This window comes from Podarcis vaucheri (assembly GCF_965113315.1).
Source record: "Podarcis vaucheri genome assembly, chromosome: 4".
In the NCBI taxonomy this organism is placed as follows: Eukaryota; Metazoa; Chordata; class Lepidosauria; order Squamata; family Lacertidae; genus Podarcis; species Podarcis vaucheri.
In genome coordinates, this window is record NC_138762.1 from 86,726,649 (window position 1) to 86,744,444 (window position 17,796).

General features: G+C 40.2%; 1 protein-coding gene across 1 annotated transcript in view; it reads right to left on the reverse strand.

The window, feature by feature from the left end:
* PCCA (propionyl-CoA carboxylase subunit alpha) overlaps nt 1-17,796 on the reverse strand; it is a 225,490-nt gene that overhangs the window by 151,298 nt on the left and 56,396 nt on the right. The window contains exons 7-9 of the mRNA XM_082218633.1: nt 14,010-14,141; nt 8,952-8,988; nt 5,053-5,131 (exon numbers count right to left, since the gene is read on the reverse strand). Coding sequence (XP_082074759.1) covers nt 5,053-5,131; nt 8,952-8,988; nt 14,010-14,141 — 248 coding nt within the window. The remainder of the gene's footprint in view (nt 1-5,052; nt 5,132-8,951; nt 8,989-14,009; nt 14,142-17,796) is intronic.

Below are 17,796 nucleotides of genomic sequence, written 5' to 3' on the forward strand. Positions count from 1 at the left end.
TTGTTAGTCTGGCCTCTGACAAAGATAAAACTCTGAGAAGGCATACAGTTGGAGACGCTCTCAAAAATATTATCTAAATGGCTTTCGTTCTTTCATTCAGCCATGCTTACCCAACCTGTAAGATCTCCAGACAGACATAACGTAAGTACAGTGGTACCTGGGGTTAAGTACTTAATTCATTCCGGAGGTCCGTTCTTAACCTGAAACTGTTTTTAACCTGAAGCACCACTTTAGCTAATGAGGCCTCCTGCTGCCACTGCACCGCCGGAGCACAATTTCTGTTCTCATCCTGAAGCAAAGTTCTTAACCTGAAGCACTATTTCTAGGTTAGCGGAATCTGTAACCTGAAGCGTATGTAACCTGAAGCGTATGTAACCCGAGGTACCACTGTATAGTGTTGGAATGTACACACATTCAATTAAATGCTTGTAAAATGACATGTCATGATCAATATCCCACATGATGACTAACAGTACAATTTGGTCTTATGTTTGCACCATCTTATTCAAATTTTGTACCTATATGTGGATATCCGGTCTCAGAAGTTCAACAGGCATACCTGGTAGGCATACCTGGTGTTCTATTAGATAAGACCAAAGGTCCATCTACTCCAGAGTCCTGTTCTAGGCACATGCAGCCACATGCTTCCCTGAAGCAAAAAGGAAGGCTATAAGGGTATCTTGCCCTCTGCCTTTGAAGGTGGTATTCAGAAGTATCTATGGAGAGCCCATTTAGCTATCATGCCCAATAGCCATTGTTCACTCTTCCTTACAGAATTCGCTTTTGAAGTAATTTAAACTAGTGGCTATCACCACATCTTGTGACAATCAATTCCATGAAATTAATTGCATTGTGTGAAGATGTACTTTGTCCATTCTGAATCTTCTGCACATCCATTTTCTTCCAAAACCTGACAAATTCCATAACCTTTCCTCAGAGGGAAGGCACACCAACCCCTTGATCAAATTGATGGCTTTCTTTTACACCTTTTTCAGCTCTGCACCTTTTTTCTTTTTCTTTTCTTTTTTTGAGGAAAAGAAACTAGAACTGTTTTCCAAATGTGCCCATTACATAAATTTGCCTAAGCCCGTTGTCTTTTCAATCTGTTTTCAAATCAACCCTAGCACAAAATTGGCCTTCTTCACTGCCATCGCACCAAGTTGGTGTTGCATAGCTTGTCCACAATCCCCAAATCTCTTTCTGGTCATAGCAAGTTCAGACCTATCTGAATTTGCTGGAGTGGAAATCTGATCTGATTTTACTCCAACATGTTTATACTAACCTTATACTACCACTCCAGGGTACCCCAGAGATCAATTGAACCATTATATCTCACTTTGATTGTCATTGGTCGTTCCCAGAGTTCTGGAGGCTCATTTGACAACAAGAAGAAGAAGAAGAAGAAGAAGAAGAAGAAGAAGAAGAAGAGGAGGAGGAGGAGTTTGGATTTGATATCCCGCCTTTCACTCCCTTTTAAGGAATCTCAAAGCGGCTAACATTCTCCTTTCCCTTCCTCCCCCACAACAAACACTCTGTGAGGTGAGTGGGGCTGAGAGACTTCAAAGAAGAAACCATTATTGTTTTAAATCAGGGGTGTCAAACTCAAATTTATTGGGGGCCGCATCAGCAGTTTGGTCACCCTCAAAGGGCCGGTTGTATCTGTAGGACTTTACATGAATGCATGTAAAGTGGAGGTTTCCTGTGTAGAACGGCCGGCGCTGCTAGAGGGCAGACGTTCTCTGGCTTTTAGGCTGCCATGCATGCGCTGAAGAGGCGGCTTTCTTGTGTAAAAAAAAAAAAAAAGCGAAAATAAAAGGTGAAGGCCGGCGGCTGGCGGTGGCTACACGGGCCACATGACGAGGTCTGGCGGGCTGGATTCGGCCCGGGGGCCTTGTGTTTGACACCCGTGTTTTAAATGATGATCTCTGGTTTGTATGTAAAGACAATTCAGCATTAGAGGAAAGTGAAACTAAATTCTTTGCTAAAGTCCTTTTCCCACCTGTGTAGGAAAAGGGGAGCAAGGTACAAGCCCAAAGCATCATTTGGGCTCATTCTAGTTCGTGCACATAGCAGTAACTCATGGTTTAGTGTCGCAGGCAACATCCTGTAACAAAAAGTTTTTGGGAAACCTACCAATCTATCTATAACAAGGGTTTTTTAAAAAGAAAATATGTAACAAAAGCAACATTTCAGATGACTTTTTTATTTTAAAATTTATCAGCATGTTAGAGGCAATTCTTGTTTTTTAGTTTATTTTCAATTTAAGAACATCTGAGGCAATCACCCAATTATCTGTTACTTGAGTTAATTGTTAAAACTCTTTATCATACCTATTTACAAACATTTGGCATCATTAGATCCAGTGCTACTTAAACTGTGAGAATGAAAGTGGTTTAATTCTTTGGCTTTCTTCTATATAAGCATTTTGTTAGATAACATGTATAAGTGACTTTAGTTAATTGATGCATGAGTTAATTAAAACTATTGATTACAGTGCTTTGTTTGTTGTTTTGTTAAAATCAATGTGCTTAATTATATAATCCATAAATCTTTGAAGCCTAGTTGTATGCGCTTAACCAAAACTAAGTCTTAATACTTATTTTCAGTTCTGTTTGTCTCCATTTGCCTTTTTAAACTTGGCCTGCACTTGTCAAGGGAAGGGAGGGAATACAACTTGCAACAGCCCCACAGTGATTTTTCCACCATTCTATGTCCTCAGAAAGTCTTAAACTGGCCCAACTCTGCTTTTGGGGTGGAGGGAGGGGTGCAAGCACAAATAGAATAACCAGAGGACTCCATCTGCCTTGCTGAGCACAGGATGCTTCTGTAAGCTAAGGCAAGGGCAGTTATGGCTGCTCAATGGCATCAAGATGTTTAACATTTCCATTAAGGTACTGGTCTACAAGTAGTGTGGCATGACCCAAATCGGGGTCATGTCTTGTACTATATAGGGATTGCAACAGCTGCATCACCACCTTCCTCACTGTTTACAATTTAAGAGAAGATGAAAATACGAGAGAACAGAAGCCAAAAAGTTTTTTTAGGGGGTGGGGGAGAAGAAGAGAGGAAGAAAGACAGATGTGCATGTATGTTAAGAAAAAATAATAAATGGATCCTATTGTTGCCTGTCAGTGCAACAGTGGGAAACAAAAAAGGGATGGCTGAAAAATGATCTACAAATATTATTTTCTATTTTTTAATTTTTTTTAAAAAAACCTGTGAATACGTAAAATGAGGAGATCCCACTAAATTATTTAGGAACCAATTTAAAAGTGGCTCCCTTTTTCCTTCTTGGGATGCTAAATTGCTCTGTCCTACTGTGCTGTGCGGTCTGCCGAGTGAGGAAATGATGCAAATGCAAAGCCACTAAAGCACCAGTGAGATGAACATCTGGCACAAAACAGAGATAAACAGTGAATAGGAACTCTGGAGCTTTCTACAAACAAGGCAAACATCCCTAGCTGTTGATCTTGGGCGTGTCTGAGCCTTTCAGTCAACGAAAATTAGCATGTGTAATTAAAATTTGTTGACCCTGGTTTACAGTAGTCTTTATTTGGAAAATTCCCAATCCACTGTCCTCTTCCCCCAACATTTTAAAGCCACTTAATAACTTTGGTCATGTAAAACTATTACCGGTATGTTACATTCATATCAACACCTAGTGAGCTCCATGGCTGATTGGGAATTTGAACTCTCATCTCCCAGGTCATAGTCCAGCACTTAAACTAAGAACAAAGTGCCAATGTGGTGAAGTGGTTAATCTCAGTCTCATGGGTTGGTGAAACAAACAAACAAACAAACCACAGTTCAGGTCGGACAACACAACAAGCTACACTATGGTTTGTTTCAGCTGCATTGACACTGCACAGGGGAAGAAGCCACAGCAAATTTGAGGTAAATTCACAATAAAACATGGCTTAAGGTTTACTGTGGCATGCAAACAAGCCCATAGGATGAAGGATTAGCCTTTTCTAGCCTTTTGAAGTTATTGGGGATCATGATCAACAATGGGTAACTAAAATACAGTGGAACCTCAGGTTACATATGCTTCAGGTTACAGACTCCGCTAACCCAGAAATAGTGCTTCAGGTTAAGAACTTTGCTTCAGGATGAGAACAGAAATCGTGCTCCAGCAGCGCGGCAGCAGCAGGAGGCCCCATTAGCTAAAGTGGTGCTTCAGGTTAAGAACAGTTTCAGGTTAAGAACAGACCTCCGGAACGAATTAAGTACTTAACCAGAGGTACCACTGTATTTAAATATTGCCTTGCTGACTTAAGAGTTCTTTACCCCATGAATGTTAAAGCCATGCTTGCAAGCCAGACAGCAACTCCGACAAGCATGGGCATGCAAACATGTGCACGGAACTTTTTAAAGTATTGTTTACCCTGATGTGCTATATAAGAAACTTTGCAGACTAATCTTGTTTTGGGGGGCCGTGAGGCTTTGGGAAGGACAGGACTCAGAAGCACCACTGAGCCATCTGGATCACTTCATACCTATTTACCGATTTACAGCATTCACAACCACTAGATGTGATTGTCACTATTTATATGTCTCTCCCTCTCTCTTAAAAAAATGTTAAACTTTTTTACATTGAAGCTGCTAAAGGCTAAGTGTTTATATATCCAACACTGAACAAGAAGCATCCCGCTCACACTACCAAACTTCCCATTCCTTTTCCCACATACCCTCCCCCAAATCTGCTACAGAGGGGCCCCCAAGCCTCTGGAGCAGATTTTCAGGGTATGAATGGGACAGTGGGAGAGAGGAGAGAGAACATGCTTCAAATATTAGCAATCAGAAATCAGACAAATCACTGGGCTCTTTTTTTTTCTTATAAGACATTATTTTAATTCAACTTACATTCAAAATGAATACGTGTATAACCCCAATGTTTTAAAAAAACTGCTAAGACATGCCAGGGGACAAGAGCAGAAACTGTTGCATTTCAATCTGCTGTTTGATATCTGTTTGACTGTCAGCTCACAGTGGTTTAATGGGGTTTTGGAAACAGCAGTATTCATCAAAACTAGATTTTGGACAGCATCTCACCTGGTCTCTTCATCATCCCACGCAATTCTCATGCCTTTCCCACCACCGCCTGCTGAAGCCTTGATCATGACGGGGTAGCCTAGCAGTGGGGAACAATTAGAAAGGAGTTCAGACTTTGATCAGTAAGTCATACAGACATGACAACTGACCACATGTCCAATAACAGGGAAGAAAACAATAGGTTTATTAAAAAGCTCTTAGTTGGGAAGGGTACTGCCAGTACACTATCATTAACGGTAACTAGCTTCTGAATTTCAGTATATCAAATTAAATTAATAAAAACAGCAAATCAAAGCTACAATGGTAATACTGCACATTCTTTAAAGTATGGATATGTCGCCTTCCAGTCAAAAAGTCCTAAAGAAAGCTATATTTTGGGGGGAATATTTTTTTTCACAATCTCAAAAAAAATAAAAAATATAATGAACAGCTGAACCATGACAGGGCCAACTAGCCAAGAAAAGTCAGTAGCACAGTCAACTAACTTAATCCAAAAGCCACACCTTTGCTCCTCATCAAAAAGCAATTGTTGAATTAGTCAGGCAGGCCTCCTTGGGAATGACGTTCCATAGCTATACCTAGGAAAGCCTTGTCCCAAATCCCCAAGATCCAAAGCCCAGATGGTGAAAAGACAGATCAAAGAGACTTTAGTTGCTCAGTAGATCACACAGAAGACCTCAGAGCCTGCTTTGGAAGAACTGTCCCCCCTGCTTCAACCACAGAGCTGACCAGCAGCAGCAGTGTGGGAAGGATCTTGTAGGCTTAGGTTTCGATAGTGTTTTAGTGTGGTTTCATTTTTTTAATTATTTTTTTACTTGTAAACCACCTTGGAATGCTTTGTAATCCTAAAAAGGTGGTAGGAAGACAGCATAACAATACTACTAATAATTATTTGCGATTATGGTTTTTAAAAAGGAGGAAGAGGAGAAGGACGCTTCATACTGTAAAGGAGGCTTTAAAAATACTGTGGCTCCAGTAACATTTTAGGGCCTTAGAGACTGAGTCCAGAACTTAGAACTGGAGCCCCAAAATGAAATGGAATTCAATGGAAGAGGGAGGTACTTCAGGCTTGAAGGACCCTTCTTATTTTTTTATCAGACTCTCAAGATCTAGCAACCAGCACCAGGTACAAAAGATATACACTTAAAGTGCTATTTGCATAGGAATTTGTCTTGAGTACCTGAACTAGTTCTTCTACACACGAAATTAACTCTTGGCTACCCTCTGAGAGCCAGTGTGGTGTAGTGGTTAAGAGCAGTAGTCTCGTAATCTGGGAAACCGGGTTCGCGTCTCCGCTCCTCCACATGCAGCTGCTGGGTGACCTTGGGCCAGTCACACTTCTTTGAAGTCTCTCAGCCCCACTCACCTCACAGAGTGTTTGTTGTGGGGGAGGAAGGGAAAGGAGATTGTTAGCCGCTTTGAGACTCCTTAAAGGGAGTGAAAGGCAGGATATCAAATCCAAACTCATCCTCCTCTTCTTCTTCTTCTTCTTCTTCTTCTTCTTCTTCTTCTTCTTCTCTCCCAGCTATCTTAATTTTCAGCATCATAACTTGTGTGCATGAGTGGGGAGTAGTCATTTGGTTACTCCCATTTTTCATACAACAGGGAGTCATAAAACCTTGTGATCTACCGCAACCACCCAGAGATTCATCTACCTTCTTCCCACTCCTGAGATAAGACTCTAGAGGTAATGTCCTACAGCACAACCCTAACCATATCTACTCATAAATAAGTCCTACTTGAATTCAGTGGTGCTTAGTCCCATGCATGGATGTAGCGGGGGGGCAGCTACCCCCCCCCAGTAAATACATAAAAATGCTTAACTAACTGACCAACTGCATCACATATAGCTCAACTCTGCCCCTCACAACATAAACCCTGGCTAAGCCCATGCTCCCATGTCAGTTGGTTACGATTACAACCTTATATACCTATCAATGGTCATTTTCCCCGTGTTGTATGGCAATTAAATATATGTTATGTCTCTCTTCTTCTTTGGAAGTTTCTAAACAGAGGTAAGATAGCCATCTGTCAAGGATTCTTACGCTGTGATGATTCCTGCATAGCAGGGGGGGTTGGAAAAGAGGAGTCTTGGGGTCCCTTGTAACTATGAAGAGGCACACCTTGGAGGCTGGAGGCAAGAAGACTTACGATTTCCTTTCTGCTGCTTTAAGTCTCCTCCGAAGGAGAGATGGGGGAGCCATCTTTGAACCTAGCCTGCTGAGAATACATTGCATCTCTCAACTGCTTTTAAGCTGTGGCTTCTTGGAGTACAGCAAGACTAATACCTGTGATGGTATTATTGTTTTGCCTGTCATAAAGTACAGAGGTAAATCAAATTTCTATTTTTAAGGGTTGCTTCCAGCTAAGTTTAACTTAGACCCATTGAAATTAATGGACCTAAGTTTGCCATGTCTATTAATTTCAATGGGCTTACTCTGAGTATGTCTAACTTTTGATACAACCCTGTCTAGATTATCAAACTGTAATGTTGAATTTATCCTATGTTTATTAAATTGTTGGTTTTCTCTTATTTGCCTTTACTGATATAATTGTTAACATTTTTAAAAACTTGTGTATTTTGATGATGCTAAAGTTGATTGTGAGCTGCTTCAGGAAAAGTGGAATATAAATGAAATTAACAAAAGGTAACTTGGGTGACTTTCAAGCTCTTGCCCTTTATCAGAATGCAACCCTCGGAAATGGCTTTTTCTAGACACAAAAGGGAGAAAGGTACAACTTGCTGCATATGAAAAAGGGAAGCAGTCCACTATATTCAATTCACTCTCACATTATTTCCTTCTCCAAAAAGCACTGGCTTGATTTGCACCTCTTACATGGTTGGCTATATGAAATGCAACCATATAAGGGCTGCAGAAATTTGGGTCTTATAGTAGCAGACGAAGGGGATGTGATGCAATGGCATAGGGCGTTGTAGTTCTTTGCTAGAATGGTTTGGATTATTTGATATTTGAAACAAGCCTTCACATGACAGTCACTTGTTTGAATTGGACATATATTACACTTGTTTGAATTGGACATATATTACACTCCAGTCCAAAAATACATTCTTTTAAATACTTCATCCTTAACCACACAAGGCTCAAACAAGCTTCTAAACTGAAATATCAGTTTCACCCAGCCTCCCTGGTCTACTTTCCAGCACACTGTCCACCACACAAAACACTGGCCAAGAGTAAGACAAAGTTTGATTAGGTTCATACTCCGCAGGCCACCTTACAATTTCACAAAATAAAATGTGCGTAAATTAAGAAATTTCCCAAATTATAGGCTATAATCCAAAGAACTACCTCAGGAACTCCAAAGTGAAATATTTCACTTCTCTTGAAGAGCTGCACCTATAACTGCACCATTTTTTAAATGTCTCTGTTTCAAAAGTGGCTTCTCAGATAAGATTGGAAGGGGCATAATATGAGGCAGAGGGGTCTTCTACTGTTTGGGGAGTGAAACTACAATGTTTCACTGGTTCATTGGTTGCTGGTCATAGCCTAATTTACAAAAACAAACAGCATAAACACAAATCTATCAGTCTCTCTCCTGATAAAAGATTAGCCATGTCTTAGCACCTTATGCACAAAGTTACTCTTTTCCCTTCATATAAACTCACAAAATGCCACCCTTCATTTAATCAGATTTATGATTACGAAAGCTTGCACCCTGTCTGCAATTTAAGCCTCTAAAATGCTGCCTATATCACAAAAATATTAAGAATTAAAGAGACCATTAATGCTCAGATTCTTCCAGTCCTGAAGGCAACTGAGAATTTTAAAACTTAAATCATTTTTTTTCCACAGGGACTACTTATTACACAGTTAATTTAGTCAACAGCATCTTCTGAAAGGCATACAAATCTCACTATAGCCAATTTAAGAACTTACCAATTTCCCTTGCAATTCTGACAGCTTCATCTGCATCCTGTAAAAGCAGGAAATTAGACCCAACATTAATCCCATCAGCTACTGCACTGTGTCTCTAGGGCAGTCGTATATTGCACTACTGTCTCCTCCGATTCATTTAATGTTTGATTTTACAACCTTCTGACCCGCTTCATTCAGAGGAATGCAAAATTAATACCATAAGTGGAATGTAAATTTTACCTCATCGCTGCATAATACTCAGGCTCTAAGCAGCGAAGAATCAGCTGACAGGAAAAGTCAGCAGGACTACAGAAGGATTTCTCAAGTTGCCAGAATTTAAATTATAGAATTTAGATGGTTCCACAGAGAAGTCAATATCATAGCATTGTAACATATCATCTGTCAGCTTATTCCTGTCTTTTCAGGTACACCTGTGTCATGTTTTCCTGGATACAGTCAGCAGGGGGAGTTGATTCTCTATTGTTTGGCTAAGCTTCACAGTCAAACACAAGTCTTCTAAAAATTCACTGAAATATTTAAATAAAGCACAGTATACACAGGTGTTTGCTGAGTTCCCACCCTTTCTTTAAATTTCAGAAGCGGAAATTTTTAACATATATTAAGACTCCAGAAGAGCACTTCAAACACACAATCACTTCATTACAGAGGCCAATAAATTTTGTATTTTTAAGTGATAGAAACTCAAAAGTTTTTTCTGGTAACTTTAACATTATACTGTACAATTATTCAAACACTGGATTTTGACATGTGGATGGCAAGTATTATGTATCAATACAAACAGTGTGCATGGCCTAAATAATGATGAAGGATAAACAGCAATATCTCTTTATTATATAGTGGTATATAAATGTGTGGTGACGCTGTGGGTAAAAGCCTCAGCGCCTAGGACTTGCCGATCGAAAGGTCGGCGGTTCGAATCCCCGTGGCGGGGTGCGCTCCCGTCGCTCGGTCCCAGCGCCTGCCAACCTAGCAGTTCGCAAGCACCCCCAGGTGCAAGTAGATAAATAGGGACCGCTTACTAGCGGGAAGGTAAACGGCGTTCCGTGTGCTGCGCTGGCTCACCAGATGCAGCTTGTCACTCTGGCCACGTGACCCGGAAGTGTCTGTGGACAGCGCTGGCTCCTGGCCTCTAGAGTGAGATGAGCGCACAACCCTAGAGTCTGTCAAGACTGGACCGTACAGGCAGGGGTACCTTTACCTATATAAATGTGTACACATAAATGGAATAAGCAAAAGCATCTTATGTCGTTGGGATGGCACATTTCTTTGAAATCACCCACTAGTTAATTCGTTGAATAGACACACAACATATTTTTCATGTGGAACTTCCTAATCCCTGACATTTCCAGTTTAAAAAAATAATCACATAGCAAGGCTAGAAAAAGCCACTGATTCAGACCTCAGAGATACGCTACCTACCACAGTAGTGCGTGTGTATGTATATATATACACACAAACACACACTCTTGGGGATGTTATCTTCTTTTAAGCAGCCAGGTAAGGGATAAGTGAAAAACATCCTCGGTTACAGTTCAGCTTCTCAGCAGCAAGTGAAGAAAAGACATTCAGAAAATGAATGCCATATATTTGGTAAACTTTCCCATCACCCAAATAATGTATTTCCATTATGCATTACTATATGACATGTTAAGCACTGGAAGTTGTTATAGGAATTCAAAGTCCATTCAAATTTGCTAATATTTGCACTCCTCTGTAACATACATTTAAAAGGTTTAAGTAGATTGTATGTCTGGAAACCCCCAGCTGCTGTGTGAGACTGAATCCATGGGGGCTAACCTCTGAACATTAAAATGAAAACTGATATTTTAAAGCATTCAAAGCCTTCCCCACCCCTTTTTCTTTTTCTAAAGAAAAATACTAGACAAGAGCTCCCTCTCTCCAAAAAGGGAAAATAAATTGCTTTGGAGGGTTCGTACCTGGCTCATTTTTTGCCAAACAATAAAACAAAAATCTTCATAGTACCTACTAAGAGCCCAGTGAAGAATAAGGAAGCTGGTACAGGAAGTTGTCAGAAAATTTAATTTCCTTTCATTAGCTAGTCTGCTCCACAAATCGGTGCTTGTTAAGTTCAAAGCGGCCCTGAAAGCAACATCAGTTTTAAGTCTTTCTTTTTTTTTTACTTCAAGCAGGCACATCTGTTAATGAGATTTCCCAAACAATTGTTTTTAAGCCAAAGATAAGTCTACATACCAAAAAAAAGGGAATAAAATTAATGTTTAGTGTTTTATTACACCTTGTTGTTTTCCACAACCCTGCAACCTCCACACGCTCCAAGTTTTAGCTTAGAGGGATAAAAAAAATGTATGAAAAGGGTCATTTAAGAATGTTAGTGGTTTCCACACATTGAGTCAGAAGGTTCTTTGTTCCTGTCTGTGACAGTTATGTGAGACTACTTCCCCTTAATAGTCTCTCTGTCAGGAAGTGTTAAACCTGCCAAATGCAGACAATTAGAGCCTCTTGAATAAAATGCAAGAAGAGTGATGACTGATGAAGTGCCTCGATTAGAGCCAAGGAGGAAACTTTTACATTTCTTTTCTCTTGCAAATTCAGGCACATATTTGCTAAAGAGAATTTTAAAATAAAAGTAACAAAAGCAGGTCATTTCCCCCCCCCCATTTAGTTACCTGCAAACAAGTGGGTAACTGGTACATGCTGCAGGCCCATAAGAAGGCAATCTGCAAATTATCCCAGGACAACTGACACAACTATGTTAGATGCAACCCCTCCTTCCCCACCTCCCAAGTCACAATACTTTTAAAGAAGATAGGACCTACAATTTTGCTGCCTTCAAAAACATCAAAGCAAAGGGGGAACTACTAAGCAAACCCTTTTACTGTACAGTGGTACCTCGGGTTAAGAACTTAATTCGTTCCGGAGGTCCGTTCTTAACCTGAAACTGTTCTTAACCTGAAGCACCACTTTAGCTAATGGGGCCTCCCGCTACCGCTGCACCACTGGAGCACAATTTCTGTTCTCATCCTGAAGCAACGTTATTAACCCGAGGTACTATTTCTGGGTTAACGGAGTCTGTAACCTAAAGCGCCTGTAACCTGAAGCGCCTGTAACCCGAGGTACCACTGTATTTAGGCCAAACACACTTTTGTAGAATAGTAACAAATATTATAACTCTCCTTGTCCAAAAGCACATGTCATCGAGCAGTACCACTGCCTACTCTGACCATAAGAAGCCTTTTTAGGATGCTGTTTCAATGACTAGCCACAATCCACCAGGGTGAGAAAGCAGCACAGGTAGAAAGAGCATAACACTTTCTTTTGCACACTTACTTGTGAGTAAGTCCCACTGAAGTCAGTGGGGCTTACTTCTCAGTAAGCATGTGCCAGACTGTGCTGGAAGTCATATATTCATTAAAACAGTATATGTGTATATTGGGGGAGTGGGTAGCAATAAAAACAAACTTTGCATTTTCCCCAGTATATTTCTGACCCTTAAAAGTTTCCAAGCACCTACTCAGAATGCTAAAACAATTAAGCATAAACCTTCCATAAAATATTCAACTTCTGTGGGATTCAAGATGCAGACTCAAAGACTTGCATTCCACTAGTGGAATGATAGACTTCCCATGCCCCCCCCCACTCCTCAAATACTGCCCCCATGTAGTTAAGTATATGCTGTTTAAGAAACTTCAGATTCAAAGACTGGTTTGATATGCAGCATAGATAACTGTGGTTCCAGGAAAAAGAAGCCCAAAGTTGTGTGGCGCTTTGGATCCTAGCCCAAGTATGTATTCACTGACATTTCAATAATTTGGTAAACCAAATCTGGTACTCATGCGTGAAAAGTACAAATAACTAGCATATTACTCTTAAAAGCAAACATTGTTTTCATTTTGGAAAATTAAAAAATTATATTATATTTGAGCATGTGTCTATGATCCAAAAAAACATTAAGGCTTTGCTTGCAAGAGTTTAAACCACATATTTACTGCATTCTTCAAAGCAGCTCTGGACCATATCCAACAACTGACCTCTTTTTATTCTCACAATTCTATAAAGGTGGGTTAAGCTGAGAGATGGTGACAGACCAAACGCCAGAAAGATCACACCTACATATCTTAGGAACAGGTCACATTCCTCAACATACCCAAAGGCATTTGGAGTCAAGACATTGGGGAATGAGACACATATTGCCATCAGAACGTGGCAAACCAATATTGCACCAAATAAAAGGAAAGGTCTCATGATCAATTTGATTATCTCCCAAGAAATATAAAAAGCCTCTTCAGCAGCAGTGGTCTATTCACATTATTACTGCAATGATATACTGGGAAATAGGAGAGATAGCCTTGAAAACATTTTTTCCCCTTTGCCAAAATCCAGCTCCTGAGAAGGAAATGGTAGGCGGCTTTCAGTTTGGAGCAACTTTATGGTGAAGAGGATATTATTACACAAGCCTGGGCAATACGTTTTGATTCCTGGATCAACTCACAGGCAGTCCATCTGAACAGGCCCGTGGCGGGCAGCCGTGTACACTTGCCCCAGGCCTCAGAGGGCTAAGCCAGCTGAGGGAGGGGTGGAGCGCCAGGGACCAGCTGCTTTTTAGTTTGCGTTTATAACTTTATTCTAACAAGACTCCTGTGCCAGGCCTGTGTATGAGTCTTCCAACAACCCACCACATTTTAGCCAAGCAAGAAACAGAACCAAAGGCAGTGAGACTCAGATAGGGGAAAGCTAAATTCTTAAGGGCAAGGAGAAGTTTTAACTCCTCTAGTGGCGTTCTGACTGCCTCTGTTACTTTCTCTTATATGAGGGAATGGCGGCCATTTACATGAAGGAGAAACAAACCACTACACTTAGTGACACAGAGTTGAGGCAAAGGCAAAAACTGCTCATCATTGACTGAGTGACTTAACAACACTGATTCCATCAGGGTGCTATAAGAATGAACTGAAATGGCACTGCACACCCAGCAATCACTGTACAAACCCAAGGGTGATGTTGATGGCGATTTTGTTGTTTTATAATAAGCCTCAGAAAGCATTCTTTTAAAATGAAAAACATCTTTGAAATGTTTCTTACCTTGACCACCCCATCAAAACCAGGTATAGTGTTGACCTTTGCATTCTTGGCTAAGAGTTTGCTTTCTATCTTGTCCCCCATTGCTTGAATAGCATGCATGTCTGGTCCAATGAAAGCAACACCTTCTAATGCCTGAAGAGAGAAGGAAAGCAAAGGGTATTTTACTCGCATATATATATATATATTTACTATGCTGAGATTTTGTTTAGGGAAAACCCTAAATTTATGTAAGCAACCTAGCTTGAGTCAGTACATTAAAATGTGTATGAGCTTGTTAAGCCTATATGGAACACAGGCACAAAGCTCCTATAATTACTGTTTGCATAAATCAAAGCCAGACCAAAGAAAAATAGCGGAGAGCCATAAAGTATTCCAGCCTGAACATTTGCAAGATCCCCTGAGTAAGAAAAAACAGTTAACTCATGAGTCAAGGAGCCACAAGTGGCTTACAAAGATATGTTCAATAATGTATACTAACTTCAGGATTTCATTCTGCATTCTTTAAAACATAAGCCTCACACAAAACGGAAATGAATTTACTCTTTGTAAGTGTTCACGACGCACAGGATGGACATTTAAAATATTTAGGTACTGCATATATAATAAAAGCCATAAATGGATATTATCTTTGTAGGCTAGGGAATCACAGTAACATACTCATACAGACTGCACTTCAGAACAGCCTAATGTCTTAAAGTGAGGTATTCTTTATGTCCAGATTATCCCAGTACTATAAACTATCATTTCTCATAACACGCTTTCATTGTATTTGTTTTTAGTCTCTCTCAAACACACACTTTTCTCTTTTTCCAGAGAACTTGAGTTTTTGTTTTGTGCTTGAAAAGCACTGCTATTATTTATATAATAATAATCTACGAAAGCATATATATATATATATATATATATATATATATATATATATATATATATGTATGTATATGTATGTATGTATATGTATGTATATGTATATATATATATATATATATATGTGTGTGTATGTATATATATATGTATATATGTGTATACACACACACACACACACATATATATATATTCAAGACCTTATAAGTTGGATAGTTTGTGTGAGATAATGTCAGTCAGGCTCTTTTATCAATTGTGCAGCTTTTTAAAAAACAAAAATCAGCTGACTAGTTAGACAGTAAAATCACTGTCCACATTAACAACATCCTGTTTATTGATCTGCTCTGTCCCAGACAGAACATCCACAGGCAAGCATATGAAAGCTGCCAGGAGTCACAACATTCATGACTTTGGGGCATTTCACAAATTCATGCATATTCCTTGGTCTTAACTCATCGTATCCCTTAACTTGATTACTCAGTACTGAATTTGTGAAATGAAATGCTAAGAAGCATTGCATTTGAAGTTATATAAGGTCCACTCAAATGATAGCTCATTCTCACACATCCAAAACAAGGTTCTAGAGTATGATCTAAAAGTGCATGAGACCACAAACTCATTGAAGCTAAGCAGGCCTGGGTATGGTCAGTTTCTGAACTGGGAGCCACCTGGATTCCATGATGAAAGAAAGGTGGCATAAGCTTTATGCTGAAGCCTTCCATCCAGTAATGAATGTGAATGTTCATACAAAACTTTAGCCCCCTTCCATGGTGATGGCGGCAGGGCAGGCAAAACATACATGTAACAGGTTTCTTATATGGGAGGCTGAACTAGCCACAGGTAAGGAACTTGTGAAAAAACTCTGATGTTGGGTAAGATTGAGGGCACAAGGAGAAGGGGACAACAGAGGGTGAGATGGTTAGACAGTGTTATAGAAGCGACCAACATGAATTTGACGAAACTGCGGGAGGCAGTGGAAGACAGGAGTGCCTGGCGTGCTCTGGTCCATGGGGTCACGAAGAGTCAGACATGAGTCGACTAAACAACAAGAAAGGAACTTGTAGAAGAATGATGAAAATGTGTAAGGTGCACACAAAAACCCCAATCCAGAAATGGGGATCTTTTCAAATGGCAGCAATGAAGACAAGAGAGAATCCTGCCAAGAGAAGCATTGAACTCTCTGCTCATCTGTTGGTGAGCGGACAGTTCAATCCTGTTGCCTGCGGCTTTGCCAGCAGGTTTTCCTATATGGCCCCTCCTGCCCACCTGTCAAAGTTGGCCTGAGGGGTAGGAGGGATGATAAAGATATAACCCACATGGTCAAAAAGTATGCCACCCCTGGTTTGGAATCCACCTTATACTGTAACAATACCAAATTTTGTGTGACTTTAATAATTACATATTCTTCCCCTGTTTAACACGGTGTCAATTCCTCCACCACCCTCAGATGTCTCTTTGTGTGTCTTTATATTGTAAACCCCTTTTGGTAGAGATCTATCAAAACCGTAATCCTACATGCAGTGAAAATATATGTTTCCAATCCTTCTAGCACCAGCATGTACGCCAAGGCAAGTTTCTGGGAAATGTTTTAGGACAGGGATGCAAAAGCAATTTCCTGGGCCTGGTACATTGGCTGTTGATTGGGCCCTCTGGACCCCTCGCCACCCAATCTGTTAACAAGGCCTGCTACATATAGCAACTTAACCTAGCCTACCTCACAGGGCTGCTGCAAATATAAACGCAGGTGGGGAGAGGAAAACATACACAACTTTGAGCTCCTTTGTGGAAAAGCAAGATACAAATATATGCCACACAACAGATAGTTAAACTATGAAATACACTCCCACAGGAGGCAATGACAACCACCAACTTAGATAGTTATAAAAGAGAATTAGAAAAAAAATCATGGAGGACAAGGCTCTCAGCAGCTGCTAACCAATATAGTTATGTTGTGTCTCCAACGTTGGAGGCAATCAATATGCGTCTGAATACAACGGAACCTTGGTTCTCGAATGTAATCCGTTCCGGAAGTCCGTTTGACTTCCGAAACGTTCAAAAACCAAGCGCCCTGGAAACAATAGCCGACAACCACATAGGACATTTGAGTTCCAAAAAACGTTCGAAAACCAGAACACTTACTTCCAGGTTTTCAGTGTTTGGGAGCCGAAATGTTTGAGTACCAAGGTTCCACTGTACTAGTTGCTTGGGACCAAAAGAGGGGAAGATGCTACCTGCAAGGGCTGTTGTGTAGATATAAAGGAAAGGGGAATACAATATACATAGCTTTGAGCTCCTGGATACAAATCTACAACAGCAACAAATATGTGCAGCTTCATAACTCTCAGCAAACATACATTCACAGACATTTTGCCAACCTGTAGACTTTCCTCCCCTGCATTCTAAAACTGCTGTTATAACATTTTGCAAATAGTGATTTTAAAACAAGTAAGATGCCAAGTGACTGGATAAACACAGAAAATAAAGGTGACATTAAACACACACAGACAGAAAACTATCTATTTGTAAAACTGTTTAGGCAAAAAAGGAGGGAGGAATTACCACAATTGCCAGCCAATCAACACTGTGTACAGACAGATAATAAAGCTTCCAAACCCAAAGAGGGCTGGGAACTAGGTTTGCCTCACTAGTAGAAAAGAATATGCTTAAATATACATCTATGACAACTTCACCCATTAATACCACAGAACTGAAGCAGGAGCAGTGGTACTGCCTATTTGTTTTAATTTTTTTGAACGCCACCATGTAAGAAGTTAAACTAAAAGGTAGAGTACAGCAAATATATAAATATATAAAATAAACAAGCAAAAGATCCCAGCTTCAAGCCTTGGCGGCTGCAGATAGAACCAGGGAGAACTACTGTCTGAAACTCTGGAGAGGTTCCTGGGCTACGAGAGTCCGCAGGTAA